The 25,811-nt window shown below is 39.0% G+C and overlaps 3 protein-coding genes across 8 annotated transcripts; 2 read left to right on the plus strand and 1 right to left on the minus strand.

Moving 5' to 3' along the window:
- Nucleotides 1-1,707: 1,707 nt before the first annotated feature.
- marveld2a (MARVEL domain containing 2a) lies at nt 1,708-7,084 on the plus strand. Of its 3 annotated transcripts, none has more exons than XM_079449325.1 (8): nt 1,708-1,801; nt 2,596-2,683; nt 3,708-4,876; nt 5,025-5,060; nt 5,304-5,446; nt 5,552-5,723; nt 5,845-5,895; nt 6,380-7,084. In XM_079449325.1, exons 3-8 carry the CDS (start codon nt 3,758-3,760, stop codon nt 6,497-6,499), a joined length of 1,641 nt encoding a protein of 546 aa, XP_079305451.1. In that variant the 5' UTR covers nt 1,708-1,801; nt 2,596-2,683; nt 3,708-3,757; the 3' UTR covers nt 6,500-7,084. The 3 variants fall into 3 exon arrangements, with proteins under 3 accessions (XP_079305451.1, XP_079305452.1, XP_079305453.1); XM_079449326.1 differs by having other exon boundaries at nt 2,596-2,652; XM_079449327.1 differs by lacking the exon at nt 2,596-2,683 and having other exon boundaries at nt 1,714-1,801.
- Nucleotides 7,085-7,334: 250 nt separating this feature from the next.
- Nucleotides 7,335-17,460, plus strand: oclna (occludin a). 4 transcript variants are annotated; one of them, XM_079447832.1, is made up of 11 exons: nt 7,335-7,390; nt 7,612-7,674; nt 8,676-9,546; nt 12,250-12,309; nt 13,016-13,685; nt 13,816-13,983; nt 15,279-15,406; nt 15,924-16,106; nt 16,243-16,414; nt 16,581-16,622; nt 16,763-17,459. In XM_079447832.1, exons 4-11 carry the CDS (start codon nt 12,251-12,253, stop codon nt 16,859-16,861), a joined length of 1,521 nt encoding a protein of 506 aa, XP_079303958.1. In that variant the 5' UTR covers nt 7,335-7,390; nt 7,612-7,674; nt 8,676-9,546; nt 12,250; the 3' UTR covers nt 16,862-17,459. The 4 variants fall into 4 exon arrangements, with proteins under 4 accessions (XP_079303958.1, XP_079303957.1, XP_079303959.1 ...); XM_079447831.1 differs by lacking the exons at nt 7,335-7,390; nt 7,612-7,674; nt 8,676-9,546 and adding an exon at nt 11,829-11,921 and having other exon boundaries at nt 16,763-17,460; XM_079447833.1 differs by lacking the exons at nt 7,335-7,390; nt 7,612-7,674; nt 8,676-9,546 and adding an exon at nt 11,844-12,071 and having other exon boundaries at nt 16,763-17,460.
- A 22-nt stretch (nt 17,461-17,482) lies between these two features.
- On the minus strand, nt 17,483-24,496 carry erap1a (endoplasmic reticulum aminopeptidase 1a). Its single transcript, XM_079447829.1, has 19 exons — nt 24,098-24,496; nt 23,483-23,986; nt 23,261-23,399; nt 22,446-22,580; nt 22,230-22,350; nt 21,967-22,121; nt 21,774-21,887; nt 21,553-21,684; nt 21,329-21,460; nt 21,158-21,238; nt 20,872-21,029; nt 20,073-20,158; nt 19,808-19,991; nt 19,412-19,568; nt 19,001-19,185; nt 18,760-18,921; nt 18,539-18,679; nt 18,169-18,250; nt 17,483-18,016 (listed from the first exon to the last, which is right to left on the minus strand). Exons 2-19 carry the CDS (start codon nt 23,947-23,949, stop codon nt 17,867-17,869), a joined length of 2,781 nt encoding a protein of 926 aa, XP_079303955.1. The 5' UTR covers nt 23,950-23,986; nt 24,098-24,496; the 3' UTR covers nt 17,483-17,866.
- Between the last annotated feature and the right edge of the window lie 1,315 nt (nt 24,497-25,811).

The following is a 25,811-nucleotide window of genomic DNA, read 5'->3' on the forward strand; positions in this document are numbered from 1 at the left end:
CTACGTCCTTAAAGGAGCCGCGGCATTTGTGTAATACACAACTTTATTAAGTGTCATAGCATAACCTCAAATTGTCCCATAACATTGAACATAAGACAGGTAAAGCCTCTAATGTGTTGATCAAAAATAACAAATACTTTAAATAATAAGAAGCTTATGAACAGCCTATATTAACAAATTATAAACTGATATACATAAAAGATATTTTATGAGTTACAAATGAGTAAACTGCATAAAAAACTGGAAACTATTATAAAAGACAGCATGTGCCAATACAGTCAAGTCAGCTTTATTTATGTAGCGCTTTTTACAATTTTCATTGTTACAAAGCAGCTGTACAAGCAAACATTGACTATATATGAAAGATAAAGTTGTTCATGAGAAGGTTGGGACCATATAGTTTGTCATATAGTCTGCAAAGCTGCAGGTGTGTTGAAAGGGTGTTATATGCATTTATAATTACAAGCCAATAAGCACATTTATACATATAAAACACTCTTTTATATGTGTGCTCAAAACGGAAGTCTGTTTTCAAGTCCAAGCTTGAAACTTACCTGACATAAACACTGACTCATTGGTTTTATATACATTTTGTATATGTTCAAAGCAGCTATATAACAACAGGAAGGGAACAAGACAATAACTCTAGGTCAACATGCAAATTGACTTTCATTCAGAAAGTGAAGGAACCACAGAAACATACAGCCAATGAATCCATGGCAACCTGCGCAATACCAATACCAATTTACAACAGAGATGTAGTGTGAAAATAACAAAAAAATAATTGTATGAGTTACAAATGAATAAACTGCATTGAAAAACTGGAAACTAATATAAAAGCCAGCATGTGCCAATACAGTGATTCACGTCTTATTGTTACACACTTTGGCACTATTCAATTATTACACAAAGACCATATAATATCAAAGAATATCAAAGAAAGGACGAACCAGGAAGAATATTAAAAGTAAGCGATACACAATAGCAAAAGTCAATTTACAGTATGAATGATAAGGTTGGTCATGAGAAGGTTGGGACCATATAGTTTGTCAAACCATATTGTTTAAAAACACATTACCAATAAGATTATTTATTTAGTTTTAGCAACAAAAATAAAAGATCAGATTTCGATGCTGATGATGTACAAATACATAACCCAAGGGAAGTCAGTAAAGGAAGCACCGTCAAAACACTTCCTGAAGTGAGTCACTTAAGTCAAATTAAAATATTGTTGTTTAATTATGACAGACTATGCCACATTGATGTCATTGTGCACGATGTGCATTTTTCGTAGTATTTTTTAGTACACAATGTGTGAGCAAACAGGGTCATGAGTTTCAAGGCCTGTGACCCTGTCTGTCAAGATGCAAATTCTGTAAATTCCCCGGAAGTATCTCTTCTGTCCTAAACCTCGACATTAGTCACCGGTTTCAGTCAATACACTCATAGCCTTGAGAGTCTATGACAGACATTTATTGAGAAAGAAAAGGCGTTTTTAAAATTTTTACCCCCCTCTTCAGGTGAAAGGTGCGTTCGAGTCGAATCTGCGCAGCCCGATCGCACTATGACACCATGTATCGCGAGAGTAATTCGATATCACACTGTGCAGTCAGTTATCGCGGTACTTGATATCAAACGGCGCTCAGCCTGCGCAGGTCTGAGAAAGTCGAAAAAAGCATTTGAAGTCTGAAAGTCTCTCCTGACGTCACACACAGGGATCGGCTGAGTCACGTGGTATTACTTTCCGAACCTGTGTGTGCAAAAAATGTCGAGAAAGAAAAACCTTCGGATAGCAGAAAAGGTTTGTCGGAACCATCCTTAAAGTTCACGATCTATATCTTTATATCTTTATATCCTTATATCCTTCCGTTGTCGTATCTGACCTAAGATACATTTCTTAAAATGTCTTATTTTATCCACATCTGTCCGTCAAGGCTGTTTTTGTTGGTCATGTCGTCATTTCGCCTTTATCAAACGTTTTGTTGTGTTTCACATCAATCGGATATCTTAGATATTAAATGTAATGTATTAATGAAGTATCCTTTTGGATAAAGTTCAAACAATGTTACTATTAACTCATGTTAACCTGTTGATCCCGGTGTTTTTTTCTTCTCGTCTTTGGATCGCATGTGTTCTCTGCACTGCTACATTATTTCTTTTATATACACTTTTCATAGGCTGTATTTAACACACGAGACACTGAAGGCTACCTTATTCAATTATTCAGTTTTGGTGCTTGGTTACATTTAAGCGACAAATGCACTTTTATAATACGAAGAGTGTGTTGTTTTTAACAAAATATAGCGATGTAACACAGTAAAAACATGATAACGTAATAAAAAACATGATTTTTCATTTAACTTTGTTTACATGATACTGCAAAGAATACCATAACGTTGTCATTGTAAAAAAGAACTGTGTTCAAATGACCATAAGTAACTTAATTATATTGATATGGTCATTCAGATTATAAATGGTATTTACACTCTTATAGGTCAGAAAATATCAACAAAAGCACCACATAATAATAAATAATGTTTATTTGGTATGGTGATTATGGCTTTTATTAAAACAGCTTTTCTTTGTTGTTGTTAGGCTGTCGGATTCACATATTGTACATGAAATAAAGTCCCCACTGAACTCAAGACCAATGTAAGTCTTGATCAGTGCCTACGTGTGAAAGGTATTTTATAAACATGTTTATTCTTTCTCTTGTTTTAAAGTTTCTCTTGGTGTTCCATTAGGTAAACTGTGCACATGGAAGAGCGTAACATGTAGATTGTTTTCTTTTTTCTGTTGATGTTGTGGTATTACACAATCAGACGTCTAGTGCTTGAACAGGCATGTTGGTTTCTGTCCAATGTGGTTCTCTCGGTGGTTCCATCTCTGTCGTCAGTGTTTGGGTTATAGCCGTCTTCTCTGTGGGTTCAGTCACGGCTGGGTTCAGGTCACAATTGTTGACCACCTGACCCGAGAAGCACCAGTGTCTTCTTCTCTATTGATCCATAAATATCAGTTCAAATAAACATACATTACGTGGCCCAGTGGAATACGTGATTTGATTGTTTGTGATTGGTCAATTGTGGCATTTTCAATTGAACAAAAGTGGTTTCCTTTCAATCTTTGCAAATGGCATGTCTTTCATTGTATGTTTCTCATCTGTCCTCTCACATTAAATGATTTAAACTCAAATCAATATTTCATATCCATTGGTTTATTTATTCAGTAGCTAGACGTGTAATACGTGGGGTAATGAACAGTTAGATGGTCATTATCATGTGACTGGACTGTACATTATCTCTCAATTACCAGCTTTTTCATTTTTTTGAGACACTGTTGCTTCTCAGAATGTTGTAGCTTGTGCTGAATATTTGTGATGGTGGTGTCATGTCTTCATTGGAAAAGGTACATTTCTAACACCTTCTAACTACTTTCATCTTCACTTTTGTTTCTAATATTGCATTGCATATAATGGTCTGTGCGAACGACAAAAGATAAAGGAAGTGTTTTCTCTTCCTTTTGATAAGCCTATTCATTTGCTACCCAAACTATAGACAATGAAATTGTAAGGCGCTTTCTTTTGGGGCTGCTATGAAAAAAATCATAATCGTGATTATTTTGGCCAATATTGAGATCCTGATTATTTAACACGATTACTACAACATAGACTTCTGCTTCTTATACGTGTTTACTTTATATATTCCCAGGGATAATTGCATTCTCTGCAGAGGAGTCCACTGGACACTGCGTCCAGAAAATGCCCCTCAGGGGTGATGTGCCCAACGGCTCGCTCCCGAGTCTTCACAGCTTGAATTATCGCAGAACATCTGAGCTTTCTTTAAGCTCTGAACCCCTCCCACCTCCTCCACTACCAGACCATCCACCCGTGGGCCCAGAGTTTGACCCCAGCGGCAGTGAAGACAACGGCGATTCGGCCATCGACATCAAACCCGTCCATCGTTTCCTCCCAGACTCATGGAAGAACTTATTCAGTTCCAGCAGTGGAAGCAGCAAGTTGAAATCCATGCTTGGATCGAGCAACAAGAACTCCACCACTGAGGGCATCCGCTGCTCTCCGCCGCACTCTCCGAAGGTCCCCGGCTCGTACCGCGATCCGTACGGGGGTTCTGGGGGCAGTTACAACTCCCGCAAGGAGCACGAAGCCATTCTGTTGGGTGTCCCGGAGGAATCGTTGGACGGCCGTACGGTACGCACGGCTTTGACGTACACAGAGAAAGTGGAAGAGTACAACCAGCGCTACGCTTATATGAAGTCCTGGGCGGGTCTCTTGCGCATTCTGGGTTGTGTGGAGCTGCTTCTGGGGGCAGCTATTTTTGCCTGCGTTTGCGCTTACGTTCACAAAGACAATGAGTGGTTTAACATGTTTGGATACTCGCAGCCTGGTGGATTTTATGGGGGAGCTTACGGAGGTTCTACCGGGGGAGGCTATGGAGGCGGTTACGGTAACGCCAACTACAATGGACCCAAGACGCCTTTTATTCTTGTGGTGACGGGCCTGGCGTGGATTGTGACCATCATTATGTTAGTCCTGGGAATGACTATGTACTACCGAACTATTCTGATGGATTCAACATGGTGGCCTTTAACAGAATTTTTCATAAACTTGGCTCTCGCGCTTCTGTTTTTGGCGGCAGGTTGCGTGTACGTGAATGACACCACACGAGGTGGCCTGTGTTACTATCCGATGTTCAATAACGGCATAAATGGCTCGTTCTGTCGCACGGAAGCTGGACAGACGGCCGCCATCATCTTCCTCTTTTTCACAATGATCGTGTACTTGGTTGGAGCCATTGTGTGTCTAAAAATGTGGCGACAGGAGGCAGCTCGAAGACTTAAAGAGCGCTACGGACTTGAGGTGAAATGGATGAATTTGTCTTCTCTAGATTACTCTAAAACTAATAAGTCTGCTTACCTGGTTAATATTATGGATGTTTATTATGCCAGTTTCTACATGTGCATATAATCATAAAACATCTAATGAATCTTCTCCATGTCTTCTACAGATGCAACCCAGAGATTCTCCAGATGCAGTGCCTTTGGCAAGTGTTTCACATCTATTTTATTTCTTTCGTGATTTATTACGCCTCGTGTCATTCAAAACCTGTAGCGACTCTTTCTTCTGTGCACCATAAAAGAAGATATTTTGAGAAATGTGGTTTTGTGTTTATATAATGGAAGTCAATGGCATCCAGTGTTATTTCTCTTTTTTATTTCTGCAGTAGAAGTACTAGATAATGTCACCTATAAAATGTCTTCTTGCCAATCGGTTTTCTTCTTGGTAGGCTGTTTATGGATCAAGGGAGCCTGTGTCTGTTTCAGCACCAGCACAGCAGACATCCATGGCTAACCCGGTCTCCAAAATTGTGAAAGGACACATTCCAGCTGGACACGCTCCCAAACCCGTGATCATGCCGGACTACATTGCGTACGCTTGCATTTCTCCATCCTGAGTCTGAAAATTGTTCAAACGGTACAAATGGCATTAATATGTTTTAACTTTCGATTGGTTTGTATCCTGGCTTTATTTTAGTAAATATCCAGCCATCCGCAACGATGACCAGCGAGACCAGTATAAAGCCGTCTTTAATGACCAGTATTCTGAGTATAAAGAACTTCATGTGGAGGTCCAAGCGATACTGAAGAAGTTTGATGAAATGGATGCCATGATGCGAAGTTTACCTCAACACCCTACGAATCAGATGGTATGTCACCATTTTCAATTTGAGATAAAAATATGTATTACATGTATACGGATAAAAAAAAAAGTATTTTATTTCTAGTCATGTTAGAAAACAAAGACAAATCTCTCTTTTTCCGTATTAGGAGCGTGACCGCATTAACAAAATTCTTCAGGAGTACCAGAGGAAGAAGCTGGTGAGTTATTGGTTTCCATATATTTCTGTTATGTATCCCAGCAGTCGGCGTGTTGTGGAAAATATCCACACAAAACCTGCGAGAACTCAACAGACATCTTCACAGATTTCTTCTCAATTGTAACTTCCGTTGTTTACAAAATCTGACAAAAAATCCATTGCGCTTCATTCCAAATCAGCAGCGTTTTCCTTACATCTGGGCATGTACGGACCTGTAGGTTTTGTCTAAATGCTGCTGGCAAATTTAAAGCTGAATGGTTGAGACATTCAGTGAGTGCAGGAAGAAAAGACCTTGTTGGGAAAGAGGGGGAGTCTTTTGATAGGAAGGAAGTAGCTGTAATCACCCAGTTCCAAGTGTAGGGAGCGAATGAGTTTTAGAAAACCACCCCGGCTTCAAGTTACATTTTGATTTCTGTATTTGGCTGTTATGTGAACGCGTCTGTATGGGATGACCGTCTCATTTATGTTTTCTTTGGCTTTCGAAGGATCATTCATTTTTAGAGAAGAAGGAGAGATGTGAGTACCTGAAAAACAAACTGGCCCACATCAAGCAGAGAATTCATGAATATGACAAGGTGATGGGCTGGAATGATGGCTACGGCTGAAACGGACGGCGCTGGATTCTAACCACAGAACCTGCTGTGATGGTCGTTCATTTCACGCCTGGATGTCACGTTATGTTGAGAATGCGATAGCTTCACCTTCAGAGCCACAGTTGTGTGGATGGTGTGGCATATATAGAAGACAACATAGACACGAGGGAACGCTTGCATGCTCTTTATATTTGCTCTCTGAAGAAATTCACTACAGACCGATTCAGTACATGTTTAATTTCATACAATTGACTAAATGTTTGTGAATTGCTTGATGTTTAAAGAACTACTGTGATGCCCAATCTGCAGTTTCAGTTTACTACAAATATTTGTATTTTCTCAGTTGATTGATATGCATATGCACTGTTTGTTATTATCGTTTATTTGACTGAATCTACAAAGTATTGCAGCTGTATTTTAATATCTGAACAACCACTGAACTTTCTTAAACTTTGTTTTAAATACAACCTATATGTCTTTATGTTTTAAACACTGAGTTTTTATACAAACGCTGTAAAGAATGATGTCAAATACATTTCATGCAAATTGTTATAATGAGTTTGAATAAAAAAAATATGACTGAAGGAGTGTGAAATTAAGTGGTTATATTACAAACCAGATGCTTTATAAATTAAATTTATAGACACGAGAGAACATTAATGCAACTATTGACAATTTACGAAATGATTTCGTTGCAACATGCCCTCTCTCCAGACCAAAGTAAGAGTCTGCCAAGCAATATGAACATTAAATATTAACATTAACAATACAATAATCCATTGTACAATCTCTCTGTCTCTGTGTGGAGCGCGTGGGTGGGGTAGTTCCAATTTAAGGTGGGTTATTTATCTCATCTAACCATAAACTCTCTGTCACTCCAACAACAGTCAAGCACGAGAACAGGTGAGACTTTACTCGCTTTATACTTTAAACCTACTGAGATTTAATGCAGCTAATCTGTTATATTTAAATATTGCTGACATCTTAACGCAGTCTTTTTTAACTCTGTGGTTTGCAAAATATTTTAAAGACTTCGTGTAATAAAGAAAGTAAGAGGTACTTTTACGAATTCCATATGGTGTTTTATTTAATTGTCATATATTTACTTATTTTGTATGATTAAGCATGTCTTTCAAACCGAATGGGAGTCCGCCACCTGGTAACTTTGAACAAGCTGATCATGAATAGTGAGTATTAAGTTTCTCCTGTTTCTCAGAATGAGCAGATACGTTAGATGAGAAATCAACAGCATAGAAACCAAAGATTTCCATCAGCAAACCTTTACAGAAAGTCTCAGATATGTACTTTATTATTTATCTTAAAAGGCATGTCCCTTGAAAATTAACCATTGGTAAAAGATTAACCTTTTTTTAAAGATTGAACACCATTTGTAAAGTTTTATATACTGTAAAATTGGTCAGGTGATCTGTAATATAATGCATTGCTGCAAATAAATCAGATTTTTTGGAGGCTATTTTAATATAAAACCTTCTGTGTTTTTCCAATTTCCTTTGTATGGTCCTGGATGATGAAAGTAAATGCAAATAAAATGTTATTTCATAAATTTTGCGTTAAAAGCAGAAGACTTGTTAATGTTTGGTGTTTTGAGTATTTAAAGAGTTTTGATTATAACAGAGGTTCGACCATTGAACTGAAAAATAGCATTTTCTTTAACACGAAAACAGGTTTATCAAACATGTCTCAACAGGCAATTTAAACTTAAACTAAAAGGAATTTCGTTGAAAATGTCAGAGGCAAGATCAGATCTCGCTTCCAATGAAGAACATTGAACTCTGTTGTAAAAAGTTGTAACTTTCCTACAAGGTTCCTACAACTCATAAATATTGGTTCATATTAATAACTGTGGTTAAGTCATGTTTTTTTTGAGTAGCCTAAGTTTTGACATTTTGGTTGTTTTGAAAGTTTTGAAGTGGTTGAAATTTTGAATCAGTGTATATTGGGGACAAAATCCTCATTCACACTACGGTCACATGTGTGAATTGAAACTGCACATATTTTTTCTAATGTACAGTAAAATTGATGGATAGCTGTTTTATTATAACAAATAAAAATGTAGATTAACATGAGCTATGAGATGGATGAAAGACAAACCCATCAATTTTGAAAGATATGGTTTTGGCACGTTTAGAACATGTTTCTTTAACAATAACCTTTCCTTCCCATGCAGTAATGTTGAGTTCCAGAACTTCTATTTTTGGATGTCACCGCCGGGCATCATCAAGATCATGTGTGTCCTGTCTGTGATCTGGTGTGTGAAAATCTTCATGTGTAGCTCAAACTCCGGTTGGGGTTGGAACCTATGGAACCATGTATGGAGGTGGCTATCGAGATTCTTAAAGCTCTTTTGGTGGCTTTGGAGATTATGGAGGTTTTTACGGTGGCTTTGGAGGAATCGGCTGTGGAATGGGAGATTATGGAAGCTTTGGTTACGGTATCCTCAGATCGCCGATTGAGGTTTTTCTGATTGCCGTGGCTGTAGTATGAAGGCAGCTTTATGATGTGTTTGGTTGGGATGCGTGACTTACTTTCACTCTGATGTTTTGAACTTTCCTACGTTTAATTCATGGAGAAGAGAGTCAAGCCGTGTCAACCTGTCAAATTAAAGTAGGTTGCACGTTTTATAATCTGTCAATCTTGTTGTCAGTTATGTTATATGTCTGGTTGTTGGGCATCCTCTGTCCCCCTGCTTTCATCCTGGCTGACTTTCTACCTGGCAACATGGTGTGAAAACAGTCTGCTGTGGGTAAATTAGAGAGAAAAAGTGAATGTTTATGTGTGATGGTTTGTACATTTTAAAAGAAAACTCATGCATAGTCTGATATTTTCTCATGTAAAACATTATAATAAATACATTGTCTGAGAATTCTAAAATGTCACATTCATAACCCTGTAATTTGCCTTATAATGTATTGCTTTTAATATTTTTTCTATTGTCATGGATCTTCATGGAGTTGTCGTCTGATTTTACAGGTTATTTTACTTCAAAGGGGTTTCCGATTGAATCAAGTGCATTCATTGTATAAAAAATTGTAATGCAGGTAAATAATTATTATATATTTTTATTTTGAGTTATCCATACAAATATAAATTCAAAACCAGACTTCATTTCATTTCCAGCATTAATTTTATTAGGCATATTTCATGCTTGAATCCAGAAAACTGATCATCTGGAACAATATTTCATTGCTTAATAAGTATCATAGATGTTGTTTTGTGGAGAGGCAGAGTCACATGTGAATAGGCTTTTAAAACATGATTAATAAAATGTATTTATTGTTTAAATGAGTCTAGTAAACGACGCTAAACTTTAGTGACAATGTGGCCCTGCAGGCCAATTCTATGTCCCCACCAATGTCAAAATCCATCAATGTCTATCGTGCAACATTGAACACTTTCAACAAAACGGGCTGTGCTATGGAAAGCATTGAATTCAGATTTAAAAGGTTCTAGTAAATTAGCTGCATTTATAAACGCGATCAATTGAGACAACTTTTAAAGTTTTGGGAGAAAAGATAACCTGGAGACAGGCTGAAAGTTATTGAAGCAGTTTTCATCCAAACCTTCCTTCTAAAGCAAAGGCCGAACAAACACATTAAGCAGTTCGGAATCACACAGTGCCCAAAGATGTGTGAATCAACAGTTGGACACTTTGGCCGATTAAAGGGAATGCTGCTTTCATAATCTCTGGTGGATGACGAGGTGGTTGCTTTCCTTTTGCTAACAAAATCAGAAAGTCACATTAAAGAATCATGTTAGAAATTGAGGAAGATTGATTTGGACAACGAATTCAAAGACAGGTCTGGGAGCTGTGAGGCGAAAGAAGAACAGATCGCACTCACTTTATCCACAAAAATGTATCGTAAACAATCGTAAAGTGCGAATATATTCTGTTTTATTTCTAGGTATAGGGATTTAAACACAAAGTTCAACGAATGAAACCGACCCTACAATGCTTCAATAAAATGTAATACACTGTAATGCAAAACATGAATAGAAATAATACAAAATGCAATTATGTAATGTCATTTCTAACAGTACAGTTAGCTATAAGGCCTCCAGGAATGTTGTTCCTATATGAGAAACTAAAGATGGTTTACAACTATTATGGGGGCATTTAAAAAACTAATGAAAGTTCAATATTGTGATCCAAGACTCAATGGCTTTACTGGCATTATAAAAACTCTCAACATTGCAACGCATGTGAACGTCTCTTATCACTGCTATGCCGACGACACACAACTCTAATTGTCATTTCAACCAGACGATCCAACGGTCTCTGCCCGCATCGCGGCATGCCTGAGTGACATCTCGCTTTGGATGAAGGGTCATCCCCTGCAGCTAAACCTTGCAAAAACGGAACTGCTTGTGATACCAGCCAACCCAAACATTCACCACAACCTTGCCATTCAACTAGGCTCATCAACGATTACACCGTCCAGCACAGCCAGAAACCTGGGGGTGGTAATCGATGATCGGCTTAACCTCACAAGTCATGTTGCCAGCACCGCCCCGGTCCTGTAGATTCATCCTCTACAACATTAGGAAAATTAGACCATTCCTATCAGAGCACTCTACGCAAGTCCTAGTCCAGGCTCTTGTCCTGTCCAAACTGGATTATTGCAATGCGCTTCTGGCTGGACTTCCTGCTTGCACAATCAAACCTCTCCAGATGATCCAGAATGCGGCGGCAAGAGTGGTCTTCAATGAACCGAAGAGAGCGCATGTAACTCCGCTCTTCATCAGGTTACACTGGCTCCCTGTTGCCGCCCGCATAAAGTTCAAAGCTTTGCTCCTGGCCTACAAGACCATCACCGGGTCTGCACCATCGTATCTCCACTCGCTAATGCAGATCTATGTTCCTGCCAGATCACTGCGGTCTGCAAAGGAACAACGACTAGTGGTACCATCCCAAAAAGGAAAAAAGTCACTCTCCCGTACCTTCTCTGGATCTGTTCCACATTGGTGGAATGATCTACCAGCTGCTACAAGATCAGCAGACTCGGTTGCCATCTTTAAAAAACGCATAAAAACGCATCTCTTCCGTCAACACGTCTCTGATTGATTTATCCTAATTCTTTTCCCTCTACTTCTAAAAAAGAAAAAAGAAACAAAAATTACTAACCTCACTATTCTTAGCTTTGTATACTGTGCTGGGCTTTAATGGACTAGTTTTGATGCACTTATGTATTTTGTTGCCTATGTTGCCTAATAGCTTCCAATGTTTCTTCATCTGTAAGTCGCTTTGGATAAAAGCGTCTGCTAAATGACTAAATGTAAAAATGTTAAATGTGCATATTTACATTACAATAAACAAGGATGCGTCTGCGTGTGTGTCAGTGGGCGTGGTTTAGTTATAAGGGCGTGTTGTTTGTTACACCTGAGCACTGAGCAGTAGACTCGAGCGTGACAACAGGTGAGGCCGAAACTCTAATGAAATACGAATCTGTTTTAAATGCGACTTTATTTCACAATACAAAAATACAGATTATATTAAAGAATAGCGGATGCTTTAAAACTACTACGATTTGATCCACCTAAGAAAAAACAAGCGCGTTGTTGTCAGGTGTGTGTCTCGTTTGTTCCGCATTTGTCTTTGTTGAAATATTGCTTTCACGGTTTACGAGGTTTGTTCTACTAACAATGTTCATTTTAATGCCTTGACTTTTTGTTGTGATAAATTGTAATGCGAACCCGTTGATAATAAAGTGATTATTAATGTAATACTTTATTTCTTCTCGTAGCATGTCTTACCAACCGAATGGGAGTCCGCCGCCCTATGACTCTGAACAGGGTAGAGAATAGTGAGTATCGAGTGTCTCCTTTTTTTCTCAGATTTGTCTCTTGATAGATGAGAAACGACAAAATCATAACCTTTAAATGACCACCAGAACCTTTTTAAGGAATCTCTCATGTAGGCTACTAAATATTTACTATTTGCCATTGGCTCTTTTAACCTTATGAAAACAAATGATGTTTTATTATAGTAAAAGTTATGAAGACTTGAATAACACTTACTACTTCTATTTGCATTTATGCAATTGGCAGATGCTTTACATTGCATTATATTATACATTTGTTTCCGAGTATGTGCAATCCTGAGATCGAACCCGTGACCTTGGTGTTGCTTGCTTCTCGGTTTATCTAATAAGCTATCATTGTTAAACTATGGTTTCTATGTTTTTACGTCAAACGTCATGGTTTAACTGTTGTTACTGCAGTAAAACAATGGTTCATTCGGTAGATTTGGGGGGGGAAATCGTTCACACCAAAGTTACATTTACCTGCATTATAATGCACATCAAACATCTTAAATTACTGTTAAAATAATGGGTAACATTTGTAAGTTTGGATAAAAGTGTCCAAAATGAAAAGGATTGCTGACGCATACTTGAAATGTGTAGTGTTGTTCTTTTCGTATACAAACATCGGTTATATTTTTTACGTAAAATGTTCAATTGTGTATCAGCGTGTCTGCAAATTAAGCCAATTTCACGTTTTCCACCCCAGTAACACTGTACCCCAGCCCGCGTTCTCTTACTACCCTGATGATGAGTTCCAGCACTTCTATCGAATGACATCACCGCCGGGCATCATTAAAATCATGTGTGTTCTGTCTATCATCTGCTGCGTGGGCATCTTCGTGTGTGTAGCCTCGACTCTGGCCTGGGACACGGATGGAACAGCTGCAGGTTTCGGAGGCTACGGAAGCTCATACGGTGGTTCTTACGGAGGTTCTTATGGAGGTTCTTACGGAGGGGGCTATGGAGGGATGGGAGGGATGGGTGGAATGGGAATGGGTGGAATGGGAGGAGGCTATGGTTACGGAATCCTCGGCTCACAGAACGACCCCAGGCGAGGAAAAGGTTTCATGATGACAATGGGCATCATCACCTTCATCGCTCTCCTCGTCCTCTTCATCATGATCATCTCGCATCAGAAGATGGCTCGGACCAGAAAGTTCTTCTTGGGCGTTATAATCGGCAGTGCCATTCTGGCGTTCTTCATGTTGATCGCCACGATAGTTTATCTGGTCACGGTGTACCCCATGGCCCAGACGTCCGGTTCAATGATGTATAATCAGGTGTACCTCATGTGTGCCGCTTACCAGGAACCTCAAACGTCTGGAATGTTTGTGAATCAGTATCTGTATCATTACTGTGTCGTGGACCCTCAGGAGGTGAGTGGCTTTTAATCATGTGTTTTTTTTTATTAGTTTATCATAAGTGGCATTGATCATTTTCACAAATATAAACAAATGAGTGCATGAATGTCTTGGGATAACTTTTTTGACTCTTTCTCTCTCTCAGGCCATCGCTATTGTTTTGGGGTTCATCGTCCTCGCCGCTCTCATCATCATCATGGTGTTTGCCATCAAAACCCGCATGCGGCTCAATTCTCACGGCAAAGAAAACATCTTGTGGCGCCGCGTGAAGGAGATCGAAGACCCCAACTCTCCCCCAAATGTGGAGGACTGGGTGAGCAGATGATTCACTTCATCTTTCAATGAACGAATCTGATCAAAGTATCTAAAGTCGTCTTGAAATCTATTAAGACAAACGAGAATAGATGATGTAGGGTTGCAAAATGGATCAAAATCGCATGTTTAAATTTTATGATGTAATATAATAGGCCCTTTATTTTCATAAGTATATTTTACGCATTGCATATGCCTGACAACGTTTCTAACTGGCCTTTATTCTCAGTTCTTTTAGTGAACGTAAAGAGCTCATTTGAACAGACCTCCTCCTTTTTTATATTCAATGGCGTAACAATTGCTCAACCGTGTACTAGTGCTCTTATCTATTGTGACTTCGAGCTGTAATTTGACAACTGGTGGACTGAATGTTCTGCACCGGTGTCTCTTTATTATAAAACAATTCAACACGTTTTTACTTCTTCCGACAACACGGCGAAGGTTTGCTGGTTTGAATATAGGTGACTTTTGTAGGTTTCTGTCACAGGTTTGGTTTGCGGTTGGTGGTTAAACCTGTTTCTGTTGATGTAATGGGGGAGGGCAGATTCTCCTCATGGTTTCTGGGTGTGGTTAGTTGGCAATAGTTTCACTTACATGTAAACATATATCTGCTGGTATATCTCTTTAGGAATTATCATAAGTCTTTTGTTTTATGTTTTGGCAAAAGTAGTATGAGTGATTTGTCTTATTGTCTAATGCAGGAAGAATTGATCAAAAGTGTATAGTTTTTTATTTGACATGTTAGTTTGCAGTAAAGTATAGGGTAAAATTCAACAGTTGAATTGAAATGTGTAGGTTTACAATCGAATATGGGTATACATGTATTTTTGGCCTATTGTTTTTGTTTAGCGAAAGGATCGTTTGTTCGGGGGGAACCGGTTCAACCAGAAACTGAATCTGAAGTGAACACATTTTTCAGTCACATGAAATCAGGATGTTATTCTGCACATATGACAAGAACACATAATGATGCTACATCATCATTTCATTTAAAGAAGTTGAGCGGTATTTGTTTGTTCCTTTAGGACAGACATGTTGAAACGCATCTCCGGTTCGCACCTCAAACCAAAGAATCCTCAAACTGCAATTGTGATGTTTAGATTTCACGCTTATACAGTTTTTAATATATGTTGACATAAAGAAGGTCCACTTGTCAGGCAGCGCTTGTGGAAAAAACACCATTTGTTTTATAAGCATGATTTTCATCAACATTTAAATGATAAAAATATATGGTTTCAAATGTTGCTTTGCTCCTGAAGCTTAATATTAATAGTCTTCATTTTCTCTCTCGCTCAGGTAAATGATGTCAATGAAGCTCCTGGTGCATTGTTGACTGAATATCCAACAAAATTTGGAGGCTCTAGGATGGATCTCGATGAAGCCAGCTCATCTTATGACAAACCTCCTCACAGTGCAAGTCCTCCGTACGTACAGCCTTTGTTTTTTTATGTTTGTCTTCAACATCTGACACATGTCTAGACACTTGAAGATTTGCCATTTGTATGGGTGGGATTGCGATTGTATTTGCGGCGTCATGTCTCATAATAAAATCATCTGGTCATATACAATTGGTCTTTATAGTAACCGAAAGAACACGACTGAATGCGAGAAGAGGTAGTGCTAAATTTTTCTCGGCACTTCCGCGTCTGAATCTTTTCCTCTCAGACACATTGCTATCTGTATATGACTTGTTGTTTTTTATACCTTTTGGAAAGAATTACGCAATACACGTGCAATGATGACTGAAGGAATGAAAGCAATGTTTTAAACGCGCCTTATCTAAAGATATGTGACCAGCGCTGTTGTCATTATAACAGAGATGATTCAACATAAAGCTTGTTTAAAGCCACGTTTGCTTTATCGATTATTTTTAATCGTAATGTGCATGTACACACGTTCAGGTAATGTTGTAGTAATCGTGAGTGTTTCTGTGTTGTTTAGGCCGATGGAGAACGCTCTCCCCCTCCGCAGTCCATATCCTCTCAGCAGCGACTCTGAGATGAACAGTTCCGCAGGGCAGCCTAAGAAACGCCGGGCTCTCCGTCCACGGACCGCGGATGGACAAGACCGCGATGCAGACTACGCCTCCTCAGGAGACGAACTGGATGATGATGACTTCTCCAGGTAGATTATCTTCTGAAACGAATCATTCGCATGTACAGATGATGAATATAGATGTTTTATCCATCATTTGAAGTACGTGTAAAAATACTTATGAAGTACGGAGTGAACCATTCTGAGTGAGATGTTTATATTTCAGCGAGTTCCCTCCCATTGTTAATAATGAAGAACGAGAGGAATACAAGCATCTGTTTGACAAAGACCATCAGGAGTACAAGGAACTTCAGGCAGAGCTGGACCAGATCAACAAGCGTTTGGCTGATGTGGACCGTGAACTTGATGACCTTGAGGAGGGCAGTCCACAGTTCCTGGTATGAATTTCAATAATGGACCGTTTGTTTCTTTTCCCAAAGCTTTTTATTTTTCGATTGATTTTGTGTTAATCTTTGGATTGAATGTGTTGTTCTGTTGTATTTGTAAATAAACTGAGCTTGAGAAACTACATGTTTGCTGATCCGTGTCATTGTCTCGTAACAGGACGCCACGGACGAATACAACGCACTGAAAGCCAGAAAGAGGGTAAGAATGAGCCGAATCGACATTTTCTTACAGAAATCTGTCTACAGTTCATGTTCTGTTTCAAACGGATCACTCGGTGTTCATTTTATAAACACGGTGTGATGTATTTCTATTTGATGTGTGAACGTTTGTTTCTACAGACCAGTGATTACCAGGTGAAGAAGAGAAGGTGTAAATACCTAAAGGCCGAATTAAGTCACATCAAAAAGATGGTGAGCGATTATGACCGGAAAGCTTAAAGACGGTCGAGATCCACAGGAAAGATCATGTTAAAGAAAGAACAACTGGACAGTATTTTCCTGATGTACTGGTGTCTGTCTGGACGCGTGAGCAGCCGAGGTCGTGCTTACGCGGAGATGTTGCTTTCTGGAAATTGATTATTTTTGTAGATATTCAAAGGTACAAGCTCGTTTTAACAAATGCAATATTTCTCCAAACCTTTAAAATCACCTCACCTGTATGTTTTTTAGTTTCTGTGTTTGTGTGTTTAAAGTAGCTGTTATATATTTTTTAAGTAGATTTAACAAAGCGTGTGTCAGTACATAAATCTTGTAGTTTTGAGTGAACTCAAGTTTCTCAGAAGGAACAACAGTGCCAATTTATCTTTTGTGGCGGGTGTTTTGTGACTTTTGATAAACATTTATGTTTGTTCTTTATCAAACTGTGATTAGTAACCAGTTACAGGTTACTGAATAAACTAACCATTATTTCTTTTTAAGCTGTACTTTTGCCATTTTAGATGAAGTTTATACTGGTATGTAAATATAATTAAAATGTTTGACATTTTAATCCTTTTTATTGTTTTGAGAATGATGAATAAAACAATTTTTAAATCCATAAATAAATGTAGCACTGAATGTCACTTTCACAAAACTTTATTAAAGCTAGTTTCAAACCAGATTCTAAAGGACAAAATATGGGCGGGGTTTGATTCACTTCTTGCGGAATTTTGTTTGGGTTTTTATACCGGAAGAGTCAGACAGTTGGAGGGGAAAAACAACACCGCGTTTTCATGAAAGATTACAAAGACATGCATTTCCTTTGCACTGTATGACTAGGATCATGTATTTAGAAAGAGTCGATCTTTATTTGTTTAAATTCAATGATGTCAAAACATTAATTTAGATTACACATGGGGGCTTCGAACCGTCTGGAAAACGCTGACCTTTGTCCAAATCCACTTCTAGTGTAAAGACACATTCAAGTAGAAACAAATGTTCAGATTGTCTCTGGAGTCCTGAGCCTCATGAACCGTGTGTATCGAGCCAAACTTTCAGTGGTGGGATGTTCTTGTCCATCCAGCGAATGTTCTCCTGGATCTTCTGCAGGGCCTGCTGAATACTGCGGAGTCCAGATCCCTGTTCTTGTGTCAGTGATCCGAAGAAAATCTGAACCTACAGGACAACAAAATAAATATGACCCGACAAAATTGATTCGCTGGTTGAAGTGTCGTTCTAGGACTTTAAACTTATACGGATGATAGTTGGGGAGGGTTCATTATGGCACTCTTGTGTACAATAAAACTGTGCGGATAGAATACGAGTACCTCTTCAAGCATTTCTCTGGTGGAGTACTGATCGGTCACTCCGACAACCATGCGAGATATCGCAGATGAACCGAGATCGAACCTGAAGGAAATATATATCTTTAAACTGTCATGTGGAAAAAAAGGCTTAAAATAATCCAACAAAAAATATAAATAATAATTTGTACAGATTTGTTTTACAGTTTGATTTATATTTATTTCCTTTTTTTTTACCAGAAACATTTGTATATTTTTGTTCTTACTACACTAATATGTTTGTATCTGTACAACTGAATTGCAACCAAAAAGAAATAGTAAAACGCACTATTAGTAATAAACTTGAATAAATCAGTTCATTTAAAAAGTTGTTTCAAAGAAGTTCTGTAAATACTTTTTCACCAGTTTCCCCCAGTTGGCCTTCAGAAACTCCCAGGCTAGTTTGTAACCTTTTGGGTTTTTACTAACACTGATAACCAGTGACGGAAGATCTTGAGTTTTCAGTATCTGTCCGTCTATACTCTTTTCCAGCAGCCTAGAGAACAGGATCACACATCACAGGTTTAACCGTGAATACGTTTATCTGAACAAGCAGCTTCATGAATCTAGACTCACCACTCAAGTTTGTGTGCTAGAGGACTGTAGGACAGAGCCGCTTTGATCAGCCTCTTCTCTGAAGGCGAGACAGACTTCACGTATTTCTCCAACAGCAAGTCCCATCCTTCGTCTGTGCGTGCTCCTTCGGTTAACATCACCAAACTGACGTCAGCAGGCAGCCTGGACGAACCGAGAGTTTCACCGAGTGGCGTGATGTGCAATAATGTGTCCCGCAATGCTGAATATTTCAAACTCTTACCGCATTTTACCATCAGATTCTTTCCACTTCTGGAAGAGATCTGTGGCGGTGCTGACGCACGACGGGTAACGGCGTATGCAGGCAAACAGCAGCAGATAGTTCCTGAGCACACGCTCCGATACAGAACCCTCATCTGACCAGCTCTGCTTGTCAATCAATCTCTGGAATAACTTCACTAAATGACCCTGTTCAACACACAAGCGGGCTTGACTGTAAAGACTCACTTACTGTTCATCAGAGCGTAATATAATCATCACACTACTTATACAAAAGCACACCAAAATATTTCAAATGAAATATCTTCAAAGATACCGAGTGACGTTTCTGTGGCTTACAGTTACACTGCATATTAAACTGGAATGTATGAAACATTTAAATATTACACAAATTTGTCATGTGTGCAACTACTACCTTCATTTGGTTCTCGAGTTCCTCCATGTCTCTCTTCTCCATGAGTTTGTAAAGCGGCACGAGCTCACCGAAGCCCTGCGTTACCGGCATGATCTCAGACTCGCTGCTGAGATACACGCTGAGATTCAGAGCTTTATCCAGAAGAACCTTCTCAATGCTAAAGGAAATAAAACAAAAGGAGAATGAGAACACAGGCAATGGCACTCCCCGCATTTTAGATGAAAGAAACTTTACTGAAAAGCAGAATCATTAACATTTCATTTGCAGGGTTTATTAATAGTTTAATGATGCGATTTTAATTTACTCGTTGTTGTATTTACTTGTTGTTTCTCTTCTAATAAAACTCAAGTTATATGTGTTGTTTCATGTCATCAGACTGTGTGTTTAACCTCTCACCTGACCAGTTGAAAGATGTCGTGAATGAGACTGGCTCTGTCGTTGCTGCTGAACACAGTGTGGTCCTGCTGAAGTTGTTTGATCAAGGCATCCCACCCCCCCGACTCATAATGTACAATGTAAAACCCTCGAAGGTCCACGTTAAATTTAACCCATTCAACCTCCTCCGGCAAGTATAACACATCTGAGGACACAACATCAATTCTCAGATATGCACCACAAGGAGACAACCGGCTGGTTTGTTAATTGTTATCACTGCACAAACCTCGTTCACTTTTCAGAAGGAACCGTTGGACTGTGTGACTGTGGCTGGTGATGTACGTCAAAGGAACTTGCCAGAGGACTCGGCCCCTACAGACAAAAACAACTTGAATGAGTTGCTTTAAGTAAATCCCAAAATGCAATGCACTTGACCATACATATGTAAACTAAAATAATTATCAGTCTTCTTTCTGCACTCACTTGGGAATAAAGACATTTGTATATACAGTTAATCAACTTAAGTCAAGTGAATTTTAGTTAAATTGCCTTTTCCACAATTTTTTTTATTAGCAGCTTTAAATACATTATAATGAAAACAAAATTATAACAGTAATGAATTAATAAAATAAGGACAGTATTACGGTATAAAAAAGGCCTCCAGAATAAACGTTTGTGTTTACATAACATTGTATGTCGGTTTACTGTGCATATTAATTTTGTATTTATAAACACATACAAGCATACATTTAAGAAGAATTCTAAATATACAAATTAATAAACGTTACTTGTTAGATATATAAATGACCAGCTACTGGTAAATATAAATAAATCCTAAATATCATGTATGGTTTTGTGTTTATAAATACAAAATTATTATGCACAGTAAATAGAAATATACTATGTAAACACAAACTATTATTCTGCCCTAATTAAATACATTATTGCAAGATGTTTTCTACGCAGTGTGCATTGATGAAAAGTAATTAAATTAAATGCTATGCTGGATTGTTAGAAACTGTAAATTGTTCAATCGAAGTTTATTATTTAAAAAATGATCAGTACAAAACAAAAACAGTTCCTACTGCGAACTCTTGGAAGATTCTGCTCCCTTAAGGAAGCGCTCCTGTTTGAGCGTGACCTCCCGACCTTTGACCTCCACAGTAATCAAAGGAAAGCCCTCCTGCAGCGTCCAGGTGTCCATAATCGCTTGTACGTCCACACCGTCCTCCATGAACCATTTCTGTCCAAAAATGACTGACTCATTGATATGTGGGTCATATAACTGTCTACACTCAACGTTATTGAAATAAACTGGAAAAAGTCGTATAAAAATAAAACTGTAGATAAATTATTTGAAAGAACACTCACCGATGCTGGAGTTTCACCCGTGTTTTTGGAACAGAATCCATCTAGTTTCAGTCTTCCTGAATCTAATCCAGAAGTGCAGATCTGACGAGTGAAACACATTTAGCCTCATATCAGTATTTTACAATAGCTAAACCGTTGAGGAAACACACAGAGAAATGAGAAGTTACTCACATTCGTTAGACTTTCCCAAAGGTCAGCGTTGACAGTGTTCTGGTAGCTGTGTTTCTTCAGGTAGAGTATAATGCCATACTTGAACGCTTCCGGGCTCAAGAAATCCCTCAGCATTGTTAAAATACACGCTCCCTTATGAGAATAAAAACGACCAAAATACATGTGGATGTTGATGCACGGAATTATTCAGGAAGAAGGCGATTAAGGAGACATTGTTTGTGTACCTTCTGGTAGGAGACGTCATCAAACATCTCGCCGATTTCAGCAGGATTCTCCACCGGCGTTGAGATAGGATGGGAGGAGCTTAAAGAGTCTACGGACATAGCAGTGAAACACTTCTCCATGAAATAATCCCCCTGAAATACAGCAACATGAGTTCAGAACGTGCCATTACACAAATGCAGTATGGCTGTCCCAACCGCGATATAAGTGAATTCTATCTCACCACTTGCAGCTCAGGGTGGGTGATGTTGACCGACACAAACTCCATGAACTTGGCGAAACCTTCGTTCAACCACAGATCATTCCACCACTGCATAGTGACCAGATTCCCAAACCACTGGTGAAAAAGGGATTGTATAAAATCATTCATCTACGTTTAACGTCCTCGTATAAAGCGAATTGATATTGAATGAGACCTGGTGGGCGAGTTCATGGGCGATAACTTTAGTGATGCCCTGTTTGTCAGAGGACGAAGATTTCTCAGGGTCAAAGAGAAGCCCGGATTCCCTGTACGTCGACAGGCCCCAGTTTTCCATCGCACCAGACTGGAAGTCTGGGATTGCTGCGAGATCTGCAGGATAAAGACACGTGTAATGTCACCAATGAATATGATTTATCATTTTTTAATTGGCCGAATAAAGATGAAAGTCTTCATATGAAAGAAAACGTCCACACTCACCGTGTTTGGGAAGTGGATAGGGGATGTCAAAATAATCATCATAAAAGTCTAGCAGTGTGACGGCGGTGTTGAGAGCATATTCTGCTTGACTGATCTTCTCAGGAACAGCATACACTGATATCTACATGAGGATTCAGGTTAGCATTGAGCAGTATAGCTGTATTATTCAATTTAGAGGACAACATTTTTTAGACTGATGAAAGTTTGTCCACTTGCCTCGACTCCATGCTGGCTTTTTTTACTAATGGAATGGAAGTCGCAGACGATGAAGGCCACCAGATAGGTGCTCATCTTCACAGTGGTGTCAAATTGATCCTCTAGTAGTCCGTTACTGAGTTCTACAGTTCTCGACTGAGATATAAATAAAATAAAATTTGTTTAAAATTTGGAATAAAATCTCTGTAAAAACATGCCCAGAGAAAAGAAATAAGAATAAAATGTATTTAGTTTCTCAGTTTCACCTATGAAGTCGTTCAAGATCGTTTGGAGAAATTTTCTGATATTTAAAATTGATTTACCATAAAAGATCAGGTATCATGCTATGTCATGAATTCTGACTTCTTTACACTGTTAAACGTGCTGGCTTCTCATGCTTAACCTGTTAAAAAAACGAGTTGGAGATATGACGTAGTATTTCTGTATTAGATACACTCCCCCGGCACTCCAACTTGTTTCGGAAATTTGTTCACGTCATTTCATGATGGATGTTATATAAACGGTAGAAATAAAGCTGGATTTGGAAAGTGCTTGAAACTGATAGATGGCACTGTCCAAGTGCTAAAAGATGCCGGACATGAACTTCACAAGGTAAGTAAAACTAAGTCATACGTCTGTGTTCTGTAGGCAATCGTCGTGTACGTGCGTTATGTACAAAAACGAAGGGATTAATGTGATGATGTGTTGCTCCTTGCTCGTGCTGTAGTTCCATCACACTCTCCCCACTAGTCCCACCTCTAGCAGCTCGTGTTTTTCCGGAACTAATCGTATAGTTAAATGAACAGTTTTGCTGTACAATAGCCGCAGCGATATACCTTGGGCATGTTGGATATGGAAATGTATCTTGGCTCTCTTTGAATGCGGATCGTAAAGTTGGCTTTGAATTCAGGTTCATCAAAACAAGGGAAGGCGGCTCGTGCGTGGGTCGCTTCAAACTGAGTGGACGCCATCATCCTGCAGAACAAAAGCACACGACGGCTTTCAATGAAACCGAAAATAACTGGTTTATTTATGACCAACAAGGTGCTTTGCCTTACCTGACCACTCCACTGCTTGTGGTGTACGTGCCTTTATAAAACCCATGAAAACTGTCAGACAAGTTGGCCGAGAACTCCAGCCGCACAACATGGCTTCCCCGTGCAAATGTCAGACCATCAGAGGAGAGAGCTATCTGTTCATGGGCTTCATACTCACTGACCTGGAGATCCAGAGGACGTCTGGAGGCCAAGAGCAAAGCTCTGGAGACGTGAAGCCTCTTGCTGTGGAGAATGAGAGCTCGGGTGTCCCGCTCAACCTCCAGGAGGATCTCAACAGCTCCGGTGAAGGTCAGGGAGGTGAGGTTGGGATGGATCAGAAGGTCATAATGTTGGGGTTTCACAGCGTCTGGCAACCTCATCTTATTCCAGGGAAAAGGCGATATGGTTTTGGCATGGTTGACAACCAAAAGACCAGATAATAGTATGAGAAATCTAAGGGAGGTGAAATACAGACACTCGAGGAGCATGTTTGCAGGTCAAAGGTCAGTCTGTCTGATCGAGCATCTGTAAGAGGATTATAACATGCACGTCACGTTAAAGTTGACGATAAATAATCGCGATGTAACTTTTTACTTCCACTTGAATTAAGCGAATAAAATAAAGTTTACAACGAACCTGGGCGCGTTGTCGTGATGTAAAGACCGAAAGTGAAAGTGCGCAGCCGTCACTCAACATGTGTCGCTTTCTGACGGGTAAACAGTCTCGTTCTGACGAGGCTGAATCCAGCTTCTTATTCGCAGTTTCTTATTGACGCTATCCGTTCCACCTTAAAAACGCGAAGCATCCGCTTTTCCAGTTTCTTATTCACGCGTAGCTTAGGGATCGTCTCGCGTTTCTCTTCTTTTACGTTTTTAAAATAAAAACGTGTGTGTGTGCGTGCGTGCGTGCGTGCGCGTGTGTGTGAGTGTGTGAGTGCACAGATGATGGGATGCTGCTTGCTGTCTAAGTCATGACATGCTGAATGCCCCTTGGATGAACGTGAACTTCACGTGGAACCTCCATCACCCACTCCCCTTACCATTCTCTATATTACTTTGATAGAACAGTTTTTTAGGCAGCCTATCTCCACAAAGAATATTAATCATATCCAAAAGTACCTACAAGTTTGAAAGTGCAATATTCTAGTGAAGAGCATGCAATACGGTTTATGCATAATTAAGTAAATGATTATTTGTAAAAAGCATAGTATACACCGTTTTTTAATACTTTGCATATCTATAATTAACTGTCCCTCTTACCTCTTATGTAAATTAATTATTTTCATCATTGATGTATTTTATTTTTATTTTATATATTTATTTTTTCCATTTCCTGTGTTTGTCTATACTGTATTTTTTCATTCTGAGCTCCTGAAACCACAACACGTTGCATGTCTGTGTGTGCACAATTGGAAAATAAAGCTTATTCTAATTTTTTTCTGATCCACTGCTCTTATACAATTTATTATACTCTTGTTGGTCTAAGCCATTGCGTATATTACTGCTATGCAGTTACATGTATATAGATTTATGTAAACTTGTTTGAAAATGTGTTTTTGTACAAGCATGTCTTTGATGGTGCGTTAAAAGTTCCACAGCTAGGTAATACCTTGTCTTGATGTCTACCGTCAAAACAGTTTTACTCTAGCATTATGGGGTTATTGGGACATTATGAGGTGCTACATCTCGAGAACCTTTAAGGATGCGTTAAAAGTTCCACATAAGGGCTATACCCAGTATCCTTGACTACCACCTAGCCAAAAAGCAGACAATTTTACTGTAGCATTTTGGAGTTATTGACCCCTGAAGTTGGCATATTTCACAGTACTCTTCAATGGGCCGTTGCACCTATGGGACATTTTGAGGTACTACATCTCAAGAACCTTTAAGGATGCGTTAAAAGTTCCACATAAGGGTTATACCCAGTATCCTTGACTACCCCCTGGCCAAAAAGCAGACAATTTTACTGTAGCATTTTGGAGTTATTGACCCCTGAAGTTGGCATATTTCACAGTACTCTTCAATCGGCAAATGCACCTATGGGACATTTGGAGGTACTACATCTCAAGAACCTTTAAGGATGCGTTAAAAGTTCTACATATAGGTTATACCCAGTATCCTTGACTACCCCCTGGCCAAAAAGCAGACAATTTTACTGTAGCATTTTGGAGTTATTGACCCCTGAAGTTGGCATATTTCACAGTACTCTTCAATCGGCAAATGCACCTATGGGACATTTTGAGGTACTACATCTCAAGAACCTTTAAGGATGCGTTAAAAGTTCCACATAAGGGCTATACCCAGTATCCTTGACTACCACCTAGCCAAAAAGCAGACAATTTTACTGTAGC

This window comes from Barbatula barbatula, assembly GCF_947034865.1.
Source record: "Barbatula barbatula genome assembly, chromosome: 24".
Taxonomy (NCBI): Eukaryota; Metazoa; Chordata; class Actinopteri; order Cypriniformes; family Nemacheilidae; genus Barbatula; species Barbatula barbatula.